Source organism: Apus apus, chromosome W (genome assembly GCF_020740795.1).
Source record: "Apus apus isolate bApuApu2 chromosome W, bApuApu2.pri.cur, whole genome shotgun sequence".
Lineage (NCBI taxonomy): Eukaryota > Metazoa > Chordata > Aves > Apodiformes > Apodidae > Apus > Apus apus.
Window position 1 is genome coordinate 2730313 of NC_067311.1, and position 20469 is coordinate 2750781.

A 20469-nucleotide genomic window follows, 5' to 3' on the forward strand; every position below is an offset into this window, starting at 1 on the left:
TCTCTACGTGTGCACTAAACTATCTCCTCCCCCGCTCCTCGGAGTCCTTGATACAGCTACAGAGCATAAGGAAAAAAGATGCTGGCCAGAGAATTTTCAAAGGGTGGGGCGGAGCTGGGCTGGGCGTGACTTTGTGTTAAGCCGAATGCGGAAGGAGAGGGGATGATGCTATCTATCTTCCCTCCTCTTCCCAGTGTTGTCTCTTTACGGCTGAGCGCTCTCGCGAGATCACTGTTGGCGCCGTGACCTCTGTACGAGAGCGGTAGCGACTAGTAAACACTCTCTGAGGGTTGGTGATGATTCTTGGTGGTGTTCGTTAGACTTGCCTCTGGTTATTCCTGCCAGACTTTGCCTCGTGTCGTGCTGGCTTGGAGAGTTTACGGTTTTGTTTGTGTGATTACGGGGTACATTTGGGGAGTAAATGAGGATTGGGTCAGGCCTCCTTTACCTCTCCACGCCCTTCTGAGCGAGGCCTTCGGGCTGGGAGGCTCGTGCCTGTTCAGCGGTATTAAAAAAATCCTGCTTTATTGAGCTGAACAAAGAAGTGAGGGAAACGCCTGTTTTGTCTTCTGTTATCTCGCACTCGGAGAACAAAACCTTCCCTTCACTGCGGTGGCTGAGCTAGTAAAAGGTGCATACCATGTGGATCCAAGTTCGTACCATAGACGGCACTGAGACCCATACTATTGATGATCTGAGCCGTCTCACCAAGATTGAATGTTTGCGGGAGAAGATCCAGAAGACCTTCTGTGTGAGCCCCGACCGCCAGCGCCTTTTCTACCGGGGCAAGCAGGTGAGCTGGAAACATGGTGGGTAGGAGTGGAGGGGAGCTTCTCTTTTTCTCTTCTCCTTCGTGTGTTCTGCTCTCTGTGACTTGATGCAAAGCACCCAGACTTCCCATACTGGGTTTTCTGGCTTTTGTTTTCTCTCTCCTCACTGAGCTTAGGAGGAAAGATAAGCTGCCCGACATGACAAAAGGCTCTGGGCTCAACTCTGGTTTCTGTATTTTTCCTCCCCACCTCCCGCAGTAGTGAGCGGGTACTAATGAGGTCCCTTTGTGGTGTTGTGGGTTTTTTGTTTTTTTTTTTTTTTTTTTTTACACCCAAACCGAGGGAGACTTCTTCAGCTTATCGAACCTGAGTTGCAGAGCAGACAGTGGGGTGTGAGCGGGAGGAAATCCCCTGCTTTACTTTTTCGACCAGGCAAGAGAATGCAGGTGTTTTCCCTGGGTTCCTGCCCTCTCGGTGCCCCATCTGGATATAAGGAAAACATTTTTTGTTCGTGCGCTGCAAATGGTTTCCAAGGCCTAGGTGCCACACCACAGACAGGGTTTTCGGGGATTGTGGATTCTGAACTTCCATTCACCAGAAAAGGAGAGACAGAGGACTCTTCCTGGAGGTGAGTATGCGACTATGCGAGGGAAGTTGGGGTGGGGGGCGGACGGGCGCGCGCAACGGCAGCCTGCATCTCCTCGCATTCCCTGGCTCCCTTGTATTGAAGCTGCGCGGGAGTTTAGCGTCCTATTCCTTTTAGGTGCTGCAAACAGCTTTTTACAGAGAAGTATATCAGTTGTGGCTGATATCTCAAGAAGTACTTAATTTACACCTGGATTCCAATGGTATTGGCGACCAGTGGTTAAAAGTTTTTCTGTGAGTTGATACTTTCTCCCCATATCAGTGTGGGGCACATCTTCATCCAAATAGTTTCAGGCTGTATTTTTGCTGATGAAAGGTGTAACTTCTTTTAAGCTGCTTTACATAAATGAGGTATGGTCAGTGCTTAAGTATTAGGGAGAGGCATAAATATGACATGAGGGAGAAAAAGGAGTGTCGGATGTGTTGTATTTTTAGGGAGTTTGACTCTTAAGATGGGACTTCTTACTACAAATGAGCATAGCAATGCTAGCTTAAGCTGAGCAACATAAGATGGGGCAAGTTTTCTGTCCTATAACAGATGAAGCACATACCTGTATAAACAGAAACAATCATAAGAAATGACAGTTTGCTATCACCAAGAGATGATAATTCAGGACTAGAATGTGAACTTGCAATCTGAAATGTACTTAAAACCAAAAGAAAACAAATAGGGTTTGTGTCATGCTGACTGTATTTTGAGCAATCTTGTTACTGTTCCACAAGACAGATGTGAGCCAGGTTTTGTGAGGGCATGTTGAAGCAGATGGCTGCAGACAAACTTATGCTGTTTTGACGAAGCCAGATGCAAACAGCATTGGTCTTATAGTTGAATAACTTGTTTACTTTTGTGTTGTGTCTGAGTCAGCATATGTATGTGTTTATGTATATTGCTAAAGATCTCATCAGAGATGGGAGTGTTTAGAAGACTGATAAGTCAGTATAAAACAACATTTGACTAGGTTGACTTAAATTATCAACACATCTTGTGGTGATGTCTAACTTTTTACTTCTTATTACATATTCAAAACACTCAGTTCTTAACAATTGTAAAATACATATAAGTCAGTTGTGAGTATGCAGTACCATAAATTTGATAGCATGTAGTTAATCATCAGTGGTCTTGGTCACAAGGTGATCAGGCTCCCGAGCTCTGACATGGGAAACTGGAACAGAAATAGGTAGCTTCTCTGTCTTCCCCCCCTGCCCCATATTTCAGATCTCCTACTTCTGTGGGATGTTTGAGTTTCTAGACACACAGTTCTTAGCCTTTGGCCTCTGTCCCTGGACTACAAACTGCACAGTGCTGGGGAGGGGCAGCAGGGGCGGGGATTGCTTTCCCAGTAGTAGACACCTAATGATAAGCTCTGGTTCACACAGCTAGTTCTCATACCAAGTTGATAACAAGCTTAACTGTGTGATCTTGCAGAGTTAACATAAGCCATGTGGTCTGTTAATACCAATGCATTGATATGTGGCCTTTCTGGCCACAAAAATGCTTATATGTTTACCAAATATGCTATATCATTGTGCTATGTTTGAGTTTAAAACAAGCTGATGCTAATTAAATCCTGCTTAGTGTGTTTCTACTTCTGTGAGTGCACCAGAACTCTGCTCTGGCTATTTGTGGAAAATGGTTTACCTGAGAAACAGAGAAAATAAGCCTGTAGTGAGTTGAGATTCTTGAAGTAGTCAAAAGGTCAAACTAATTGGAGTATCTGTATTTCGGCCATTATGTTAGTATGTCATGTCTTATTTTATTATTCCACTTTTAAATTCTTATAGCTGAACTTGTCTACATGGATGGGTGATAGTTTAGGGTGCAGTTGAGATCATAAGTGAAGCTAAAGTTATAGATTCTTCATCATTAATTTCACTCATTATGTAACTACTTTTTTTTTTTTTGGTAACCTTACATAATGAGCTCTAAAGCTTCCTTGATGATTGAGTTGGGTTGATCCAGCAGCTGACCTCAAGGTACTAGTAATTAGAAAGGCGAAATTGAGATGGATTGCTCCCATACAATTAAAACAGGATGTAGATGAAATATTAGCATAGCAATATGTAAAGCACTCCTGTAAGTCTCAGAGATGTGATAGAGATGCACAAGTGTTGTAACTGAATGGGAGCTGAACAGAAAACAATGTATTATGCTAAAGGAAAAAACTGAGGGGTTAGTCCTGAGATGAACTTAACCCCTCTGTACTGGGTCTGGCTGGGATGGTGTTAGCTTTATTCATAGCAGGCCTGTATGGTACTGTGCATTAGATTTGTGACCAAAACAGTGTTGAAAACACACTAGTGTTTTGTCTTTTGCTGAGCAGTAACTGCAAAAACAATGTATCAAAAACAGGCATCTAAAATATCCCATTTTATAGACAGAAAAAGTTTCCCAGAAACCATGCAAATTTTAGAATGGAACATCCAATTGTCAAATAATTGGGCTTTTGAAAGTGAATTTTTTTTTTTTTTTTTAACAACTCTTCCATGAACTCTGAACTACACGTCTTCCCAGAGTTTCTTAATAAACTTAAGAAAGCACCCTTAGGAGCCCTTCTCTTGACACATTTGTACTTGACTTCTGAACTTCCAGACCACAGGAGAACTGAAAAGGAGCAATATTAATCCTTATTAATCCATGCTTTTCTCTGGATGCCAAGTTAGTCCCGAAGTCATTCTATGAGAATAAAATAATTCAGTTGGAAGGGACCTACAACAATCCTGGCCGGGACCTCAAGGTCAGACTCTGTCGATAATAGCAGAGATACCAAAAACCCAATGCTGAACCGTAATGTATTCTGCACATCCTTCAGGAAAGGAACATTGCAAAGGACATAATGAAGAATAGGTTGTAAAATTTTAAGTGTAAGGGGGCAATCCCTGAGGAGTTAATAAATATCAGAAAGGACAAGGAAAGTGGAAAGGAAAGAGTAGAATAGTTCAGTTGGAAGGGACCTACAACAATCATCTAGTCCAACTGCCTTACCGCTTCAAGGCTGACCAAAAGATACCAGGGAGAAGAGATCAGCACCTCCCTCTTCACGTTCCCTCCTCAGGAAGCTGTAGAGAGCAATGAGGTCACCCCTCAGCCTCCTTCTCTCCAAAATAGACAAACTCAGAATCCTCAGCCGCTCCTCATAGGACATGCCTTTGTCCTGGTTTGACCAGGATGAAGCCAATTTTCCTTTTTACTGATTTTTTTTTTCCTTCAGTAAGCTTTCTTTTAACTAGCAACATTCTGTTCTAGCTAGGCTGCTAAGACATTGGAATGTTCTTCCAACTGCTGAGGCTTCAAGGTCGCACCTTCACTCTGCCGGCTCAGACACTACGGGGAGATCTATGACCCCCCTGTAGGAGGCTAAATTAGACAGACAGCAAAATTGGCCAGAGATATTCCATTCCATATATCTACGTAAGCTCAGTGGAAGGTCAGAGATCGCAGAAGACAACTTCCTTCCTGCTTCTTCTTCCCTTCTCTCCCGTCCATGGCCGGCATCCGGGGAGGACTCCATCCATCCATCCATCCATCCATCCATCCATCCATCGCCATCGACCCCTAGGCTTGAGCTCTCCTGACCCTCATCACTCTGTGCTTTTTCCGGCAGCAGTCTGGAATTTTTTGGGACTGTTCGCAGTTAAGGAGAGTGTTGTGGGAGTTGCTGGGGGTGGGGGGGAGGCGAGAGGCTTTTGCACATATCTGAACATATTTGTATATAATTGTATATATTTTCTGATATCATTAGTGTTTAATTAAAGCTGTGTAGTTTAGTTTTCAATCCAGCCAAGTCTCTCTCACTTTCTCTCTCTCCTTCCCTACTTGTGTGGGAGGGGGAGGGGATCGAGAGCATTGTTGTCGAACCTGAGTCAAACGGTGACAGCCTTCCAGCCCATTCACCAGCTTTGTTGCCCTCCCCTGGATGCATTTGAGAACCTGAATATCCTTTTTAAATTGTGGGGCCCAGAACTGCACACAGTACTCAAGGTGAGGCTGCATCAATGCTGAATACAGTGAGATAATCACCACTTCTGAGGAGCTGTTTATACTGTGTTTGATGCACGCCAGGATATGCAATTAGCCTTCTGGGCTGCCAGGGCACACTGCCGACTCCTACTGAGCCTGCTGCTGACCAGCACCCCCAGATCCCTTTCTGCAGGGCTGCTCTCCAGCCACTCCTCTCCCAATTTATACCCGTGTCCAGTGTTACTCCATCCTAGGTGCATAATCTGGCATCTTCACCCAGTGCACCATCAACCCGCTCATCTCACAAGTTGGACAACTTGTCCAGAAGGATGCTGTTGAGGGACAGTTATCAAAAGCCTCACTAAAATCCAGAATAACTACATCCACTGCCTTTGCTCCATCCACTAGGTGGGTGACTCTATCACAGAAGGATATCAAAATAGTTAGACAGGACTTTCCCTTTGAGAACCCGTGTTGACTGTGCCTCATGATTGCATTGTCCTTTAAATGCGTTTCAATAGTACCCAGTATGATTTCTCCATAATTTTTTCAGGTACTGTGGTTAGACTAACAGCTCTGTAGTTTCCTGGGTCTTCCCTCACGCCCTTCTTGTAAAGTGGAATAACGCTGGGTAGCTTGCAGTCAGCAGGAACCTCTCCACACTCCCAAGACCTCTGGGAGATGATCGAGAGGGGTCCTGCCATAACATCCTCTGGCTCCTTCAGTACTCTGGGATGAATCCCATCAGGCTCTGTGGACCACAGTCATGGTCCTCCAACTCAGGGAACCAGGCAGCCCAAGGGCTATCAGTATTATTAAAGACTGATTAAAAAAAAACAACAAACGCTGAATGTCTCTGCTTTATCTTCATCCCTATTGGTCAGGTGATCATCTTCAACAAGTATCGGTCCACTGTTTTCTTTAGACCTCCTCTTGCTATTAATGTACTTTAAAAAGCTTTTCTTGTTGTCTGACACAACACTGGCCAGTTTCAACTCTAATTGAGCTTTGGCCTTTCATATCTTCTCCCTGCATATCTGAACCACTGCTCTGTAATCTTCCTGCGAAGCCTGACCTCACTTCCAGGGATCATACAATTTCTTTTTCCTTTTGAGCTCCATGAAGAGTTCCCTGTTCAGCCAAGCTAGTCTTCTGGCCCACTTGCTTGACTTTTGACACAAGCCTGCTCCTGTGCTTCTAAAAGGTGCTTCTTGCAGACTGACCAGCACTTGTGGACTCCTAAGCCCTCAAAGCCCAGGGGACACTGATAAGTACTTCCCTGAATAGCTTAAAGTTTTGCAACTCTGCTGTCCTTTTTTCTCTTAAACCATTTCATGATCCCTGTGGCCAAGACAGCCACCTGGTGTCACATTTCCCATAAGTCCTTCTCTATTTGCAGATGAAATGTCTAGGAGGGCATCTTTTTCAGTTGGCTCACAGAGAGCTTGTGACAAGGAATTATCTTCCTCAGACTTCAAGAATTTCTAAGATCTGCTCATCATATCAGTATGATGTTCCCAGTTGATGCCTGGAAAGTTGAAATCTCTGATAAGGTCAAGGGCTACCGATCCAGAGTTTTCTCTTTACTGCCTATAGAATAACTTCTCAGTGCTTACATCCTGGCTGGGCAATCAGTAGTAAATACCCACTACAACACCTTTTTTTTCCATCCCCCTAATCCTCATCCAGAGGCTCTCCACCAGATCACCGCTAACTGTAAGGGCTGTAAAATCAAACCTCTCCCTTGCCTGTAGCGCGACACCTCCACCTCACCTGCACTGCCTGTAGCCCTTCACCCCAGCACTCCAATCATAGGAGTCATTCCACCAGGTCTCACTAATACCAATGATACCATAGCTCTGGGAGCTGACCAACGCTTCCAGTTCATCCTGTTTGTTTCTCATACTGCGTGTGTTGGTGTCCAAGCATTTCAGATGTGGTCCTGAGCCCTCCGTGCTCCCAGAAGCAACAAAAATGTTTCAGCTAGAATTGCCACCCTCAGGCGATGGTTGTGTTTTCCCAGATTCAGTTCTGTGCTATCTTTCTTATCCCAATAAGAACTCTGAAAAGAACCTTTCATGATATATTACTGATGCACTTTTAGCATTTTTATCCTTTACAGCAATTCCATCTCTGTCCTGAGACACATCCAATGAAAAGAATCTAAAGAAACAAGATTGTTGGGCAGCATGAATAAAATAAGACCATATATCAAAACCAGGCACCCAAAATATCCCATTTTATAGACAGAAAATAGCTACTCTCCAGAAAAGAAAAAAGAAGGTAGTTATTGCTGAGTTTCTTCTGTTACTGCCTGCTCAGAGGCTTAAGTTGAGAAACATTCCTTTGGAGGAACAGATAGATTAAAATGGGTGAAACTTTTCCTCTCAGAATCCATTTTTCCAATTTCATGTGTAGAATGCTGAAAAGAAGATTTTACTTTGTTTTTACAAGGTGCCTGATGCTTCAAGAGGCCTTTTATATATCTCTCTAATGGATGCTGCTTCCAAGTGCATATCTGAAGGTCTATTGTGAGGACAAAATTTCTTCGGACATGAATTATGTTTCAGATGGCCACAGAAAAAATTTCCTAGAAACCATGCGAATTCTAGAATGGAACATCCAACTGTCAAATAATCGGGCTTTTGAAAGTGATTTTTTTTTTTTTTTTAACAACTCTTCCATCAACTCTGAACTACACGTCTTCCCAGAGTTTCTTAATAAACTTAAGAAAGCACCCTTAGGAGCCCTTCTCTTCACTCATTTGTGCTTGACTTCTGAACTTCCAGACCACAGGAGAACTGAAAAGGAGCAATATTAATCCTTATTACTCCATGCTTTTCTCTGGATGCCAAGTTAGTCCCGAAGTCATTCTATGAGAAGTTACAGTCATTTTTTACCTTCCTCTCTTCTGGCGCAGACATGCATCTGATGTCTTACCAATTTAAGGAAAAAGTTCCTGATTTACAAAAAAGGAAAAATTCAAAGTGATATGGTTTGAGGAAAATATGATTGGAATATTTTCTTTAGAAACCCCCCCCCCCCATGTAGCCTTTTAACCATTCACCTTATGAAATTAAAAAGCCAGTCTACTTGAATAATAAAGGCATTCATCTGGTTTTAGTCTAAATCAATACCTCTGTTATCTAGAAACCGGATGAAGGATAAAAACCAAGGATGTTCCTATGTACTGCAAAGCCCATGTTTACATTACTTCTTCATCTCTCTATTCTACAACTTTTAGTAATAGGGTGCTCTAACTTTATAGATATGAGGGCAAAAAGCGTGTCCACTGAATAGACCTTCCCCCTCTAGGTCTCTCATTTTCCGCCTGACATACAAGAAGTCTCATTATTAAAAGGTGCAGAGGTTTTTACAGTTGTTGCCACTCACCTTAAGCCTAGTCTAAGGAATCCTTTCAATAGGCTAAGGAACACCAATATTCGTTTTCAATGGGACACAGGAGAGAAGCAGCTAGCATTCATATTTGTCCATACCCAACATCACAGGTTGAACATCCAGATACTCTTTTTAGAACTGGAACACCATTTGTCACAAGCATTTGAGAATGAGTCTAACTCATACTTTTGGAATCATGTCTAAGTACATCAAACACTATAATGCTGTTCCTCATTACATCACAAAAGAAATCAATTGTGCTTTTATAGGAAACTTCTGACCTCAGATGTATCTTAATACTGTAATACCACAAAAAATAGTATATTTTCCATCTTATGATTCCACCATCTAGACGATTTCTCTCCTTCCTTTTTTACTTGTCCTAAATAACAAAGCAAAATAAGCATAGTGGAAATAGATTCAATTTAGGTAGTGCTACTTACTCCATGTCAAATTTCATCCTATATTTAAACATGCTATTTATAGGAATGACAACAATATTAAATTAAAACCTAAACTCTCAAATACACAAGATGAGTATGTAACTAAGGTAGCAGAAAATGGGAATATGCAGGGCTATGTAAATCAAGCTAATAAAAGAGGAAAAAAACATACTCTTAAAAAGGCTCAAGAACTAAGAAAATACTATAACATTTTCAGGTTTATCGCTTTCATTAAAGAATTCATGTCAGGAAAACCTGAATTAAAAATGTTGCTAGATGCAACTATGGTTAGTAAAGGTGTTTTCTTATTTATTGACTTTCTTTTGAAATCCTATGGTGATCCTCAAGAGACAACAGAAGTTACATGCAGTAATTGCGCAGCATCAAGGCCTTCTGTTTCTCGCTCTGCCCCAGCAACAAGTAGTAGGCTGGGTGTGTGCAAGCAGTTGGGAGGAGACACAGCTGGGACAGCTGACCCCAACCGACCAAAGGGATATTCCATGCCATGTGAAATTGTGCTCAGCAATAAAAGCTCAGGGAAAGAGGAGGAAGAGGGGGACAGGGGACGTTTGTGGTTACGACATTTGTCTTCCCAAGCAACTGTTATGTGTGCTGAGGCCCTGATTTCCAAGAAGTGGCTGGATATCTGCCTGCCAATAGGAATTAGTGAATGAATTCCTCTTTTTGCTTGGCTTGCACGTGCAGCTTTTGCTTCACCTTTTAAAATGTATCTCGCTGCACAAGTTTTCTCGCTTTCCTTCTGCGTTCTCCTCGTCCTGCGGGAGAGGGGAGTGAGAGAGCGGCTGTGTAGGTACTTGGCTGCTGGCCAAGTGACAACACAGGCTGCAGAGTGACTAGCTGGGTAGCAGCTCTGCAGAAAAGGACCTGGGGGTCCTGGTAGACAGCAAGCTGAACGTGAGGCAACAGCGTGCCCAGGTAGCAAAGAAGGCCAACAACACCCTGGGCTGTCTCAACAAGAGCATAAGCAATAGATTGAGAGGAGTGACTATTTCCCTGTACTTGGCACTTGTTAGATCTTATCTAGAGTATTATGTCTGGTTTAGGTCCCTCAATGCAAGGAAGATGCTGACAAGCTGGCATTAGCCCAGTGGAGGGCTGGCAAGATGGCTGTCAAGATATGCTCTGTGAGAAGAGGCTGGGGGACTGGGCTTGTTCAGTCAGGAGAAGGAAGAGCTTGGAGGGGGATGATGGTGGTGGCAGCTAATAGCAGCCTTTCAATACCTACAAGGAGGTTGGTAGGACCTGTTCGCAATGATCTTCTCTCCCCCCACCCCCCAAGAAAAACACGATTGTGCTTTAGTATAAATAAAGCTGATTAAGTCTCTCAACTACAGAGGTGTGAGATACATTATGTTGGACAACATTCAACTTGAATTGACCGGTGTCAACACTAATGGGACAACTGGAAAAAAAAAAAAAAAAAAAAAAAAAAACAAACAAACAGCTCTAGATCTCCATTTAAGTGGAGACCTGTGGGATCTTTGGGGTTTGAAGACAGCTAGGAGAAATAGACCTGTACTAGGAACCTTGGTCCAAAGAACTAGATCTATGACAGTGGAGGGCTTCATGTTGAGATCAAGGGTAAATAGCTTTCCGGTATCTCCTGCATAAACATCATTGAGTAGTCGGTTCCAGATGTAAACAGAAATAAAATGGATGTTTGATTTCCCTCCCCCCCCCCCCTTTTTTTTTTTTTTTTTTGTGTGTGCATGCATTCTCAGACTGGACTTGCCACAACAGCTGGGTATCAAACGATCTTTGAGGTAACATGAAGTCTAAGAAACAAAGCATAGGTCTACTCCACATTCCCAACCTCATTTCAGGACATTACAACAGACTTGTCCTTCAGCTGTAGCCTTCTTGATGGACAGTTTTTCTAGACTGGATAATTAAACAGGCAGTGAAGGAGAACCAGTCTAGATGATCTCAGTGAGGATCTGAACGACCGTTAATCTGTGTCAGAGGCAAACCCCATAGTCTTCTCCATAATGTAAGAAAGACATTTTGATGGCTTTATGGGCACCAGGCTTATGGTCTCCATCTGCAGGTTGCTTGTCAGAGACGTGCAGTTTTCCCGAAGGAGAAAAAGCAACTTCTTCCACCTCTATCAGGAATGTTCCTGTTGTGGGCAAGGAGCCTAAAGCCCTTCAGCCAGGGTGAAATCATCTGCTGTAGGAGATAGAAGGAAGGAGAAATGAGCTACTTCAAGAAAAGGCTTGGTAAGAAAAGGCTGTCAAGGTGGATTGGTGTCACTAGCCCAGCCCAAACCTAAGCATCCAGGAACGGCAACCATGCACAGAAGAAATAGGAACTAATAGTAGAATATGAACCTCAAAGAACAAGCACAAAGAGATGGCAAATAGGATAAGAACATCTGGAACTGAAAACTGAAGGACGCACATTACGCACTACCCTATTTATCCATGTCTTCTTCCTCCCTTTTGTTTGATACGTGTGCTCTACAGATACCAAAGAGGCAAAAAGACTAATGTCTGAAGCTGGCGTTATGAGTACATGCACAACCACCCACCGTGCGAATGTGCATGTTAACTACCACTCAAAGAACAAAGAAGTGGGATGTTGAAAGGTAAATACAGTGTCACAAATCACACCTTGTGTTTTGTCTCATGTAAGCAGTTAACTTTTACCAAAGTCGCTGTTAGCTGATAAATGCTTGTTAGAAAGTTTTAAAATAACTTTTCTCCCTGAAAGCTCAAACTTTTAACATTTCAGGCCAGTCAAGTAAATGACCATGACATAAGCAAAATTAGATAATACATAATGTTTTAAGATGATCACTGGCTAAGAACACGAACCTGTGACAGGAAGACTAAGATGACTGTCTGCATCTACTGGAAATGCTAGATCTTAAGGTACACGTGAAGTGAAACTGATGTTTCATAAGGATAAGTACACCTATGCAAGTCAGATCAGCTTGATTATACTTTCTACTTCACGGGGGGCTTCTCCCTTGAATCTCTAACACATAAAATGACACAATCTACAAAAGAGGAACGTAATTTAACTCCAATAATTACAAACACACTCTCTCAAATTTTTGCCCTTTGCTCAATTCAACACTTTTGTGATGTTACACAATTAACCAATCTTAGAACCAGGTCTTTGAAAGCATACCATGATGCATATCTATCATTTTAGAGACAATTTATTTTTTTTAAGAATACTTCAGTTGAAAGGGGCCTGCCATGATCATCTAGTCCAACTGTAATGATACTGAATGACTAAAGTAGTGAGAAAGTTCTGAATTTAAGTATATTTAAATACATTTTAAAGTAAATTTTTGCTTTCAACTCTGTAGCTATCTGTTTTGTGTGTGTGTGTAGAAACATATCTGCAGATAAAAAATTGATAGTTGCAGATATAAAACTGCATTTGAACTACACGTTCAGACAAAAGTCTTCAGACATTCAGCTTAAGTCTTCAATGTTCTTTTTTCCCTAGCAAAACTGTTTTAAATTGTAATTATTAATAACAACAGAACTTGAAATCGATACTTAAAAAATATTTTGAAAACTTCAATTTATCCTCAACAAGACTAATACTGAATGTGCTTCTATGTAAAGTAAACATATGTTCCTATATCTTTAATCTCACATGCCAAAGTGTGATATTTTTGTTGTTCTCTGTAATAAAAAATTCTAATTGATGCCACTGGTTTAGAAGCTTAGTTAGCTGCTTCAGCAAATTAAGGCATCATTAAACAACTAGGATCCAATTTATGTGAATGCATCAGTGCAAAAGCTGGTGATGAGAAATCCCACTTAATTTATGGCACAAAGCCTTTACTCTAGCACATCTGTTGTAGGTTCTGAAATTTGCTTGTACCGCAGACTTAAAAAATAAAAATAAAAAATCCCTTTGTACCCTCACTCCAGCTCAGAATTCATTTTATGTTCTCAGTCACCAGATTCTCTACAAGAACCGCTACACGAAATGCAGACCTGTCATCTCATGCATAAACATTACTTTTTAAACAAAATTTAAACAATTCAAGCACCAGAACTTGCTCCCATGAAACACTTGCTTAGAATTCAATGGAAGGAACTGAATATGAGCAGAGTAGTTTTTGAAGAAAATATTCACTTATCTTTTACATAGAAAAACAAGTACAGAAAAATCCAATGCATAGTTTCCTTTCCTTAGAGATAGAGGTTCTGAGTTTCATAAAGAGAAGATAAAGGTAATACTTCACAAGAACTTGTGAATAAAAGAAAAAAAAACCCTCATTATATCTGACTGAAAGACATTATGGCTTTTTAATATTTCTTTCCTTGGTTGCAATATTGAACTTGCTCTCTTTGATTCCAAGTTTCTTCAACAAAATTCTTTGTTTATACACACCAAATCATAACATATGATGTCCTCAAAATAATATCAGAAGCACTTACTCATCATACTTGATATGATAAATAGCTTCTTCATCAGTGTCCATGCAGTCTGAGTAAGATGTCGATGGTGTACTGTCCAAATAATTTGCATTCTCTCTAGAATGATCTTGACTTAAGTTTCCATTAGTTGTTTTGTAAGAATTGCCACTCTTTACTTGAGCTTTACCATTCTTATGTCCTTTTGTTGCTCGAGTAACATTTTTTATATGAGCTTCAAACCAGGCTCCAATGCTGACATCACGGGCATCCACCAATTCATTTATCTAAAAGGAAAATTTGATAATGAATATCTATTTTCTATAACCCTGATTAAGAACAGAAAGGAAAACTGACCAAAATACTTAACTGTCAGTGAAAAAGATTCTACGCTGCAGATTTCAACTGGTTTGGACTTGGGTAAGTTAGTGCAACGTTCAGTCATTCAAGTGTTGTGCTTTAACTATTTTATTTCTCTGCTCTTAGTAAGATCTGTTATGAACACAATTTGTAAAAAATATATTTTTAGAAGTTGAGGGTGATTTTTTTTTTTTAACCTACAATTTAGCTTAATCTCTCTTTCCACTGAACTTTTTCTCACTTCATAGAATTGTTCCTTATGACTAAAATAAGCACGTATACTTAAAATGTTAGCCCACAACCAGATTTTAATATTTCCCTGGACTTCCAAATTGGAATTATTAGTTAACTCTGATTCTTTTTGACCTGCACTGCTGCTGAATCCTTCAATGTTTGAGAAAGGAGAGGGGAGGGAGATGGGCTCTCCAAGTCTTAACAAGGCTGCTATCATAACCAGTTGAGACTGGTGCTTCCATAAATCTTTCAGCTGTAAGAAACAGAAGTCTGTCATGACTCTTCTCCTTTCTGCGCTCACAATAGTGCTGGTAGTAAGTTACAAAACTACTCTGTTGTAGAGCATGTTTCATTCATTCATTTTCCTAACACATTTTCTCGACCCTTCAACTAATTAAATGCATATTACTTCAACAATACAAGGTTTTTCCTGTGATTTGAGTTAAACCACTGAGGTATACATTGCTTCAGTTACACAGGCATTCTTTTAAAAACTGTAGGGTTAAAATAGTATATAAAAAAAAACCACTTAAAGAACACCTTCATACACTGCATGCCAAGTATGAGAAAACATTATTGCAGTAGAACTGCTATGGAGCTATACCAAGCGAAAAAGATAAGGCATATGGATAGAGGGCTCTAAGATGAAAAATTTAAAGTAAATTTTTAAAATGCTCAGAACAGGTGCAATTACTGTAAAATCAAATTGGGGGAATTACTTTTCATGCTCATTTTGGAAATAATATTTTAACAGGAATGTTTCACAGGTGTATTTTTAGTTTTACTTTATTTGCAAAATATGATTTTCTTCTAATTTTTTTTACATAAAGAAGGAAATTTACTTTCTAAAGACCATCTAAATGTCACTTTAAAAAACCCAAAACAAACCAACTAACAAACAAAAAAAACTGAAAAATTGAGCCCAAAAGATAACACATTAGCATAGCAGTCAACCTCAGGGCATGAACAAACTCGCTTTACCACACTATTATGCATGCAAGAGAATTTTGCATTTCCAGAATGTTTAATAAGCAGGCTCTGTACTGATACATAGATAGAACAAGTATAAAACTCATTGTTCTGGGATAAATTTATAAGGCTGAATTGCTTCAGGGGCTGTATTATGTGTTTACAGGTGTTTTTTTTTTTACACGAAGGCAGTTTAATTTGCCACAGATGTGTATGGTTTAATTTATAGCCTTAATCAAGCAGCAAGACAGTGACAGAGGATATTTTTTCTTACTACACCCAAATACCAGCATCTATAAATAAAACAACACAAATTATATTAATTATCAGTGTTTAAACTGAAGCAATCATTAGGTAATTTGAAGTACAAATGAAGGCAGTTCCTAAACTAACAAATTTACCAAGAGATAGAGGGTGAAAGGTAAGAATATAATGCATAAAGTATATATCATATTGAGCCTAATTCTTCTTACTTTTCACACGCTTCCTTGAAATAAACCTATCAAATAATTCAACCCTTTCCTTTTTTTCCCCCATGTAAAATCCTGGCATCCAATTTAAATTTTTATTCTCAACTCCCATAATATTAAAAGTATACCTTTTTAAAAGATAAACATGTAATAAACAAATGAAAGCTCTGCCTTGTTTTAAGTCAGTCAGTCTGTTGATCTATTTTAAACATACAGAGCATGTATTTCTGTAAGGAAACCTCAGGAAAACATCCCTATGTAACCGTAGGCCTTTCAATTAGTTCTAGCTTAAAGTGATTCGCAACTTCCTCCTCCTGAAAATGCAGTTGAGACACAGAAATTATTGAGGTTTCCCCATCTGCAGCTACTTTTTGAGACTAGCTACAAAGACGACAAAGAAGCCATATTATTCAAGCCAAAACACATTAGAGTCAGAAAGAAGTAAATCTCCTGTGATTGTTCCTCCCAAATGCATCTTTCTCCACTGTGATGCTCACACTTGGACAATAGACTTCCTAGTCTTGTAGAGAGTAAAGGCAAATAATTACAAGTATAAACCCCTAAGGGACTATATCACAGTTATTTTATATGCCATCTTATTTATACCTGATGAAGTAAAGATGTGCACGATAGCAGAGGGGTTAAAAGAAAAACTAAGACATTCAGAAGAAGAATGTTAATCCGTGGTATAACAGCAAAGCCTTTTTCATCTGTAACTCTGTTATGACTATAATTTGAATTGGAAAATCAACATGGACACTTTAAGCTTAAAGGCAGCCATTGATATGGAGAGCTTTAAACTAGACTTAGCAGGGGAAGGGGATGTGGATTTGAGCAACAGAGAAGAAGAGCCAGGGGCTGCTGATGTATTAGGAACCGACAGGGAAACACCTGTGAAGTGACTCAAAGGAATTAGGTTGTGTCCCTCTAAAAAGGCGACAAGGTAGGTAGCCCAGCTGACGTGCCTCAGTAGCAATGCGTGCAGCATGGGTAACAAGCAGGAGGAGCTGGAAGCCACTGTGCAGCTAGAAAGCTGCGATCTGATTGTTACCACTGGGACAAATTGCACGACTTGAGCGCTGCAATTGATGTCTCTCAACTTTTCAGAAGGGACAGGCAAGGAAGGAGGAGTGGGGGGGAGGTTGACCTCTATGTAAAAGAATGGATTGACTGTACAGAGCTGTCTTTGAGAAACATCGATGAACAACTTGAGAGCTTATGGGTAAAAACTAGGGGCCAGGCCAACAAAGGAAACCTCGCAGGTGGTGTTTGCTACAGGCTGCACGATCAAGGGGAGCCTGTTGATGAAGCGTTCTTACTTCAACTACAGGAAGCATCACACTCGCAGGCTCTGATGCTGTTGGGGGGATTTCAGTCACCCTGACATCCACTGGAAGAGCAGCACAGCAAGCTGTAAGCAGTCCAGGAGACTCATGGAGTGCACTGAGGGCAATTTCTTAATCGAGGTCTCTCCAAGGGATGTGAAGAATCATAAGAAGGGCTTCTACAGGTACATTGGTCAGAAAAGGAAGACAAAAGAAATTGTATCACTTCTGATAAATAGGACTGGATCCCCATCCTGTGACAACTGACATGGAGAAGGCATAGGTACTCAACAATTTTTTGCCTCAGTTTTCCCCGGCTCTTCCCACATCCCTCAAGTCCCTGAACCTCAGGGCAGGCACTGTGGGAATGAAGTCCCACCCATCGTAGGAGAAGATCAGGTTCAAGACCACCTGAGGAACCCGAACGTACACAATCCATGGGACGTGACAAGATGCATGCCAGGGTCCTGAGTGAATTGGCTGATGTAGTTGCCAAGCCACTCCCCATCATATTTGAAAAGTTGTGACAGTCAGGCAAAGTCTCGAGTGACTGGAGAAAAGGGAAGCATCATGCCCTTTTAAAAAAAAGGGTAAAAAGGAGGACCCTGGGAACTACCGACCAGTCAGCTGCAGCTCTGTGCCTGGTAAAAATGATGGAACAGATCCTCCTGGAAGTTGTGATGAAGCATGTGCAACACAGAGAGGTGATCAGGGACAGCCAACATGGCTTCACCAAGTGCAAATCGTGCCAGACTAATCTGGTGGCCTTCTACTATGGAGTGACTGCCTTGGTGGACAAGGAAAGAGCTATGGATGTCATCTACCTGGACTTCTGTAAGGCCTCTGACACGGTCCCCCACAACATCCTTGTCGCTAAATTAGAGAAAGATGGGTTTGATGGATGGACTGTTAGATGGAAAAGGAACTGGTTGGAGGGTTGCATCCAGAGAGTTACAGTCAACGGCTCAATGTCCAAATGGAAACCGGTAACGAGTGGTGTCCCTCAAGGGTCCGTACCTTTATGATCGCTTCTTCATTTTGTTCTAACGGACAACACAGCAAGTTTGCAAATAAACGAATAGGGTAAAACTAGAAAACCTCCTCATGGCTTCAAATTTCCAGTTGGCTTTATCTTTCTACAGGAAGCCATTTCTGGTTCAGGGGTAAACTTATTTGAGAACACACAAAATGTTGCTGGCATCGTGTCTGAGTATATGAACCCTTCTGTAATCTGCAACACTGGATATCCCAGTGCAGAGAGACTTCTGCGATTCCATAGGAGTCGACTTGGACAGACCCCAATTAAGAAGTTCTACTTTGACACTGCCCCCAAAGTGCTCCTACAAAATCAGATTATCCTCCAGTATGGGTAATTTCTCAAGCCTGTCCCGGCCTCTCTGGATGGCATCCCTTCCCTCCAGCGTGTCGACCGCACCACTCAGCTTGGTGTCGTCGGCAAACTTGCTGAGGGTGCACTCAATCCCACTGTCCATATTGCGTGCGCTCAATCCCGCTATCTATGCCACGGATGAAGATATTAAATAGTATTGGTCCCAGTACAGACCCTTGAGGAACACCACTCGCTACTGTTTTCCTTTTGGACATTGAGCTGTTGACTATAACTCTTTGGATGTGGCCATCCAGACAGTTCCTTATCCATCCAAGACAAGATCTGCAAGTAATGAGCAAGAGAGATTACATTTGGTGGTGGGTTCACCTTGGCTGGCTGCCAGACTCAACAGCATGGGGGGAGAAAATAAGATAGAAAAGATCATGGGATCAGGGAGATCACTTACCAATTACCGTCACGGCCAAAAAAGACTTGACTTGGGGAAGATTAATTCATTTCATTGCAAATTAAAATAGAATAGGATGGTGAGAAACAAAGACAGAACCTAAAACACCTTCCCCCTACTCCCCTTTCTTCCCAGGCTCAACATCACTCTTTTAATTCCCAACTATTGTACCTCCTCCCACCCCGAGCAGCACAGGGAGGCATGGGGAATATAGGGCTGTGGTTAGTTCTTTTTCTCTGTGGCTCCTTCCTCTTCACGCTTTTCCCCTGCTCCAGTGTGGGCCAGGACCCTGCTCCAGCATGGGCTCTCCGCAGGTTTTGTGGCATAAGAGGAAACAACTTGTTGGTGAGGCCACAGAGAAACATAGAATAGTTTGGATTGGAAGGGACCTTTAAAGGTCATCGAGTCCAACCCTCCCTGCAATGGTGGCTGACATGCCCTGGTGGTTGATCCTTGAGGTGTGTGGGAGGATTTGGGCAGATGCCTACGGTGGTTATAACCTCTGATAGCCTGGGATTTTTACGCCTGGATGGGCATGTAATTCTGTTGAATTGGTGCGCCACTTGACAGAAGTGAGACCTAGCAGCTCCTAGCACTGTATTGGGGCATGGCCTTTGCCTACTGAGCCTCTGTTCAGCACCATCAGAGGAGCACTGGAAGGAGGGCCTCTACATCTGAGAACACAATGGTTAAGACAGGGATCCAAGCCCCAACTACACTAATTGCCCCAGTAGTCAAGAAGAAACACTGGATGTGGAGGTCAACAGGTCCATATCATTGATTAGTAAGGGAGGAGGAGGAGGAGGAAGAAGGGTCGGATCAGGAAGCTGGTTCTTTGACAAAGAAAGAGGAGGAGGAAGCGACAGACTTCACCCAAGAGGCAGAAACCACATAGTCCCTCACCCTGAGTGAACTTAGAGATCTTTGGAAAGGTTACAGCCTTCAGCCAGGCGAGTGGACTGCTGCCTGATTGCTCTGATGCAGGGATACTGGGGCCAGCAGTCAGGAATTAGAGGATAAGGAAGCCCAGCAGCTGGTATACCTAACTAGGGACTGGCAAATTGACAAAGAAATAGGGAGAGAGGTGACAATTCTCAGCCTCTGGAGGTGGCTCCTGTCAAGTGTGAAGGTGAGATATCCCCTCAAGGATGATCTTCTAAATTACTGGGGGGAGTGGACCATTACTGAGGAAGGCATCCAGTATCTGAGAGAATTAACAGTGGTGGAAGTCGTCTACAGTGACCTGGACAGCAACCAAAGATCTGGATGACATCCAGCATACACGGGCCACGTGGAGGAGGTTTGTCCAGGATGCACCAATGTTGTACTCCAACACCCTGGCGATGATGGACTGGCCAGATTTCAATATACCAACTGTGGAGAGACTGTCTCACCAGCTCCAGCGTTTTGAAGAGAATCTCTCATCCTCCTCATCCCCGTGGGCCAGCATCTCGGCTGTCAGGGGCATCCCCCAGAGCCAGCCTCTCCCTGCCAGAGGGAAAGGCAGCCCCAGGCACATGAGGCATGGTACCCTCTGGATCATGCTGCATGACCAGGGGGAGGACATGAGGAAGTGGGATGGTGAGCCCACCTCAAAGCTAGAAGCCCACGTAATGTGACTTGTGGGGGAAGACAGATGCTAAGAAGAGGCCACCCAAGAAGGCTTTTGTTCCAGGTGCTGTTGAGAAGGCAAT

General features: G+C 42.1%; 1 protein-coding gene across 4 annotated transcripts in view; it reads left to right on the forward strand.

The window, feature by feature from the left end:
• Positions 1–239: 239 nt before the first annotated feature.
• LOC127395165 (E3 ubiquitin-protein ligase UHRF2-like) overlaps positions 240–20469 on the forward strand; it is a 159513-nt gene continuing 139283 nt past the window's right edge. For 2 of the 4 annotated variants that reach the window (XM_051641665.1, XM_051641668.1), the window contains exon 1: positions 240–793. In XM_051641665.1, coding sequence (XP_051497625.1) covers positions 641–793 — 153 coding nt within the window. In that variant the 5' untranslated portion in view covers positions 240–640. Of the gene's footprint in view, positions 794–1102; positions 1399–11701; positions 11824–20469 lie in introns of those variants that run through there. The other 2 variants (XM_051641666.1, XM_051641667.1) reach the window with 2 other exon arrangements.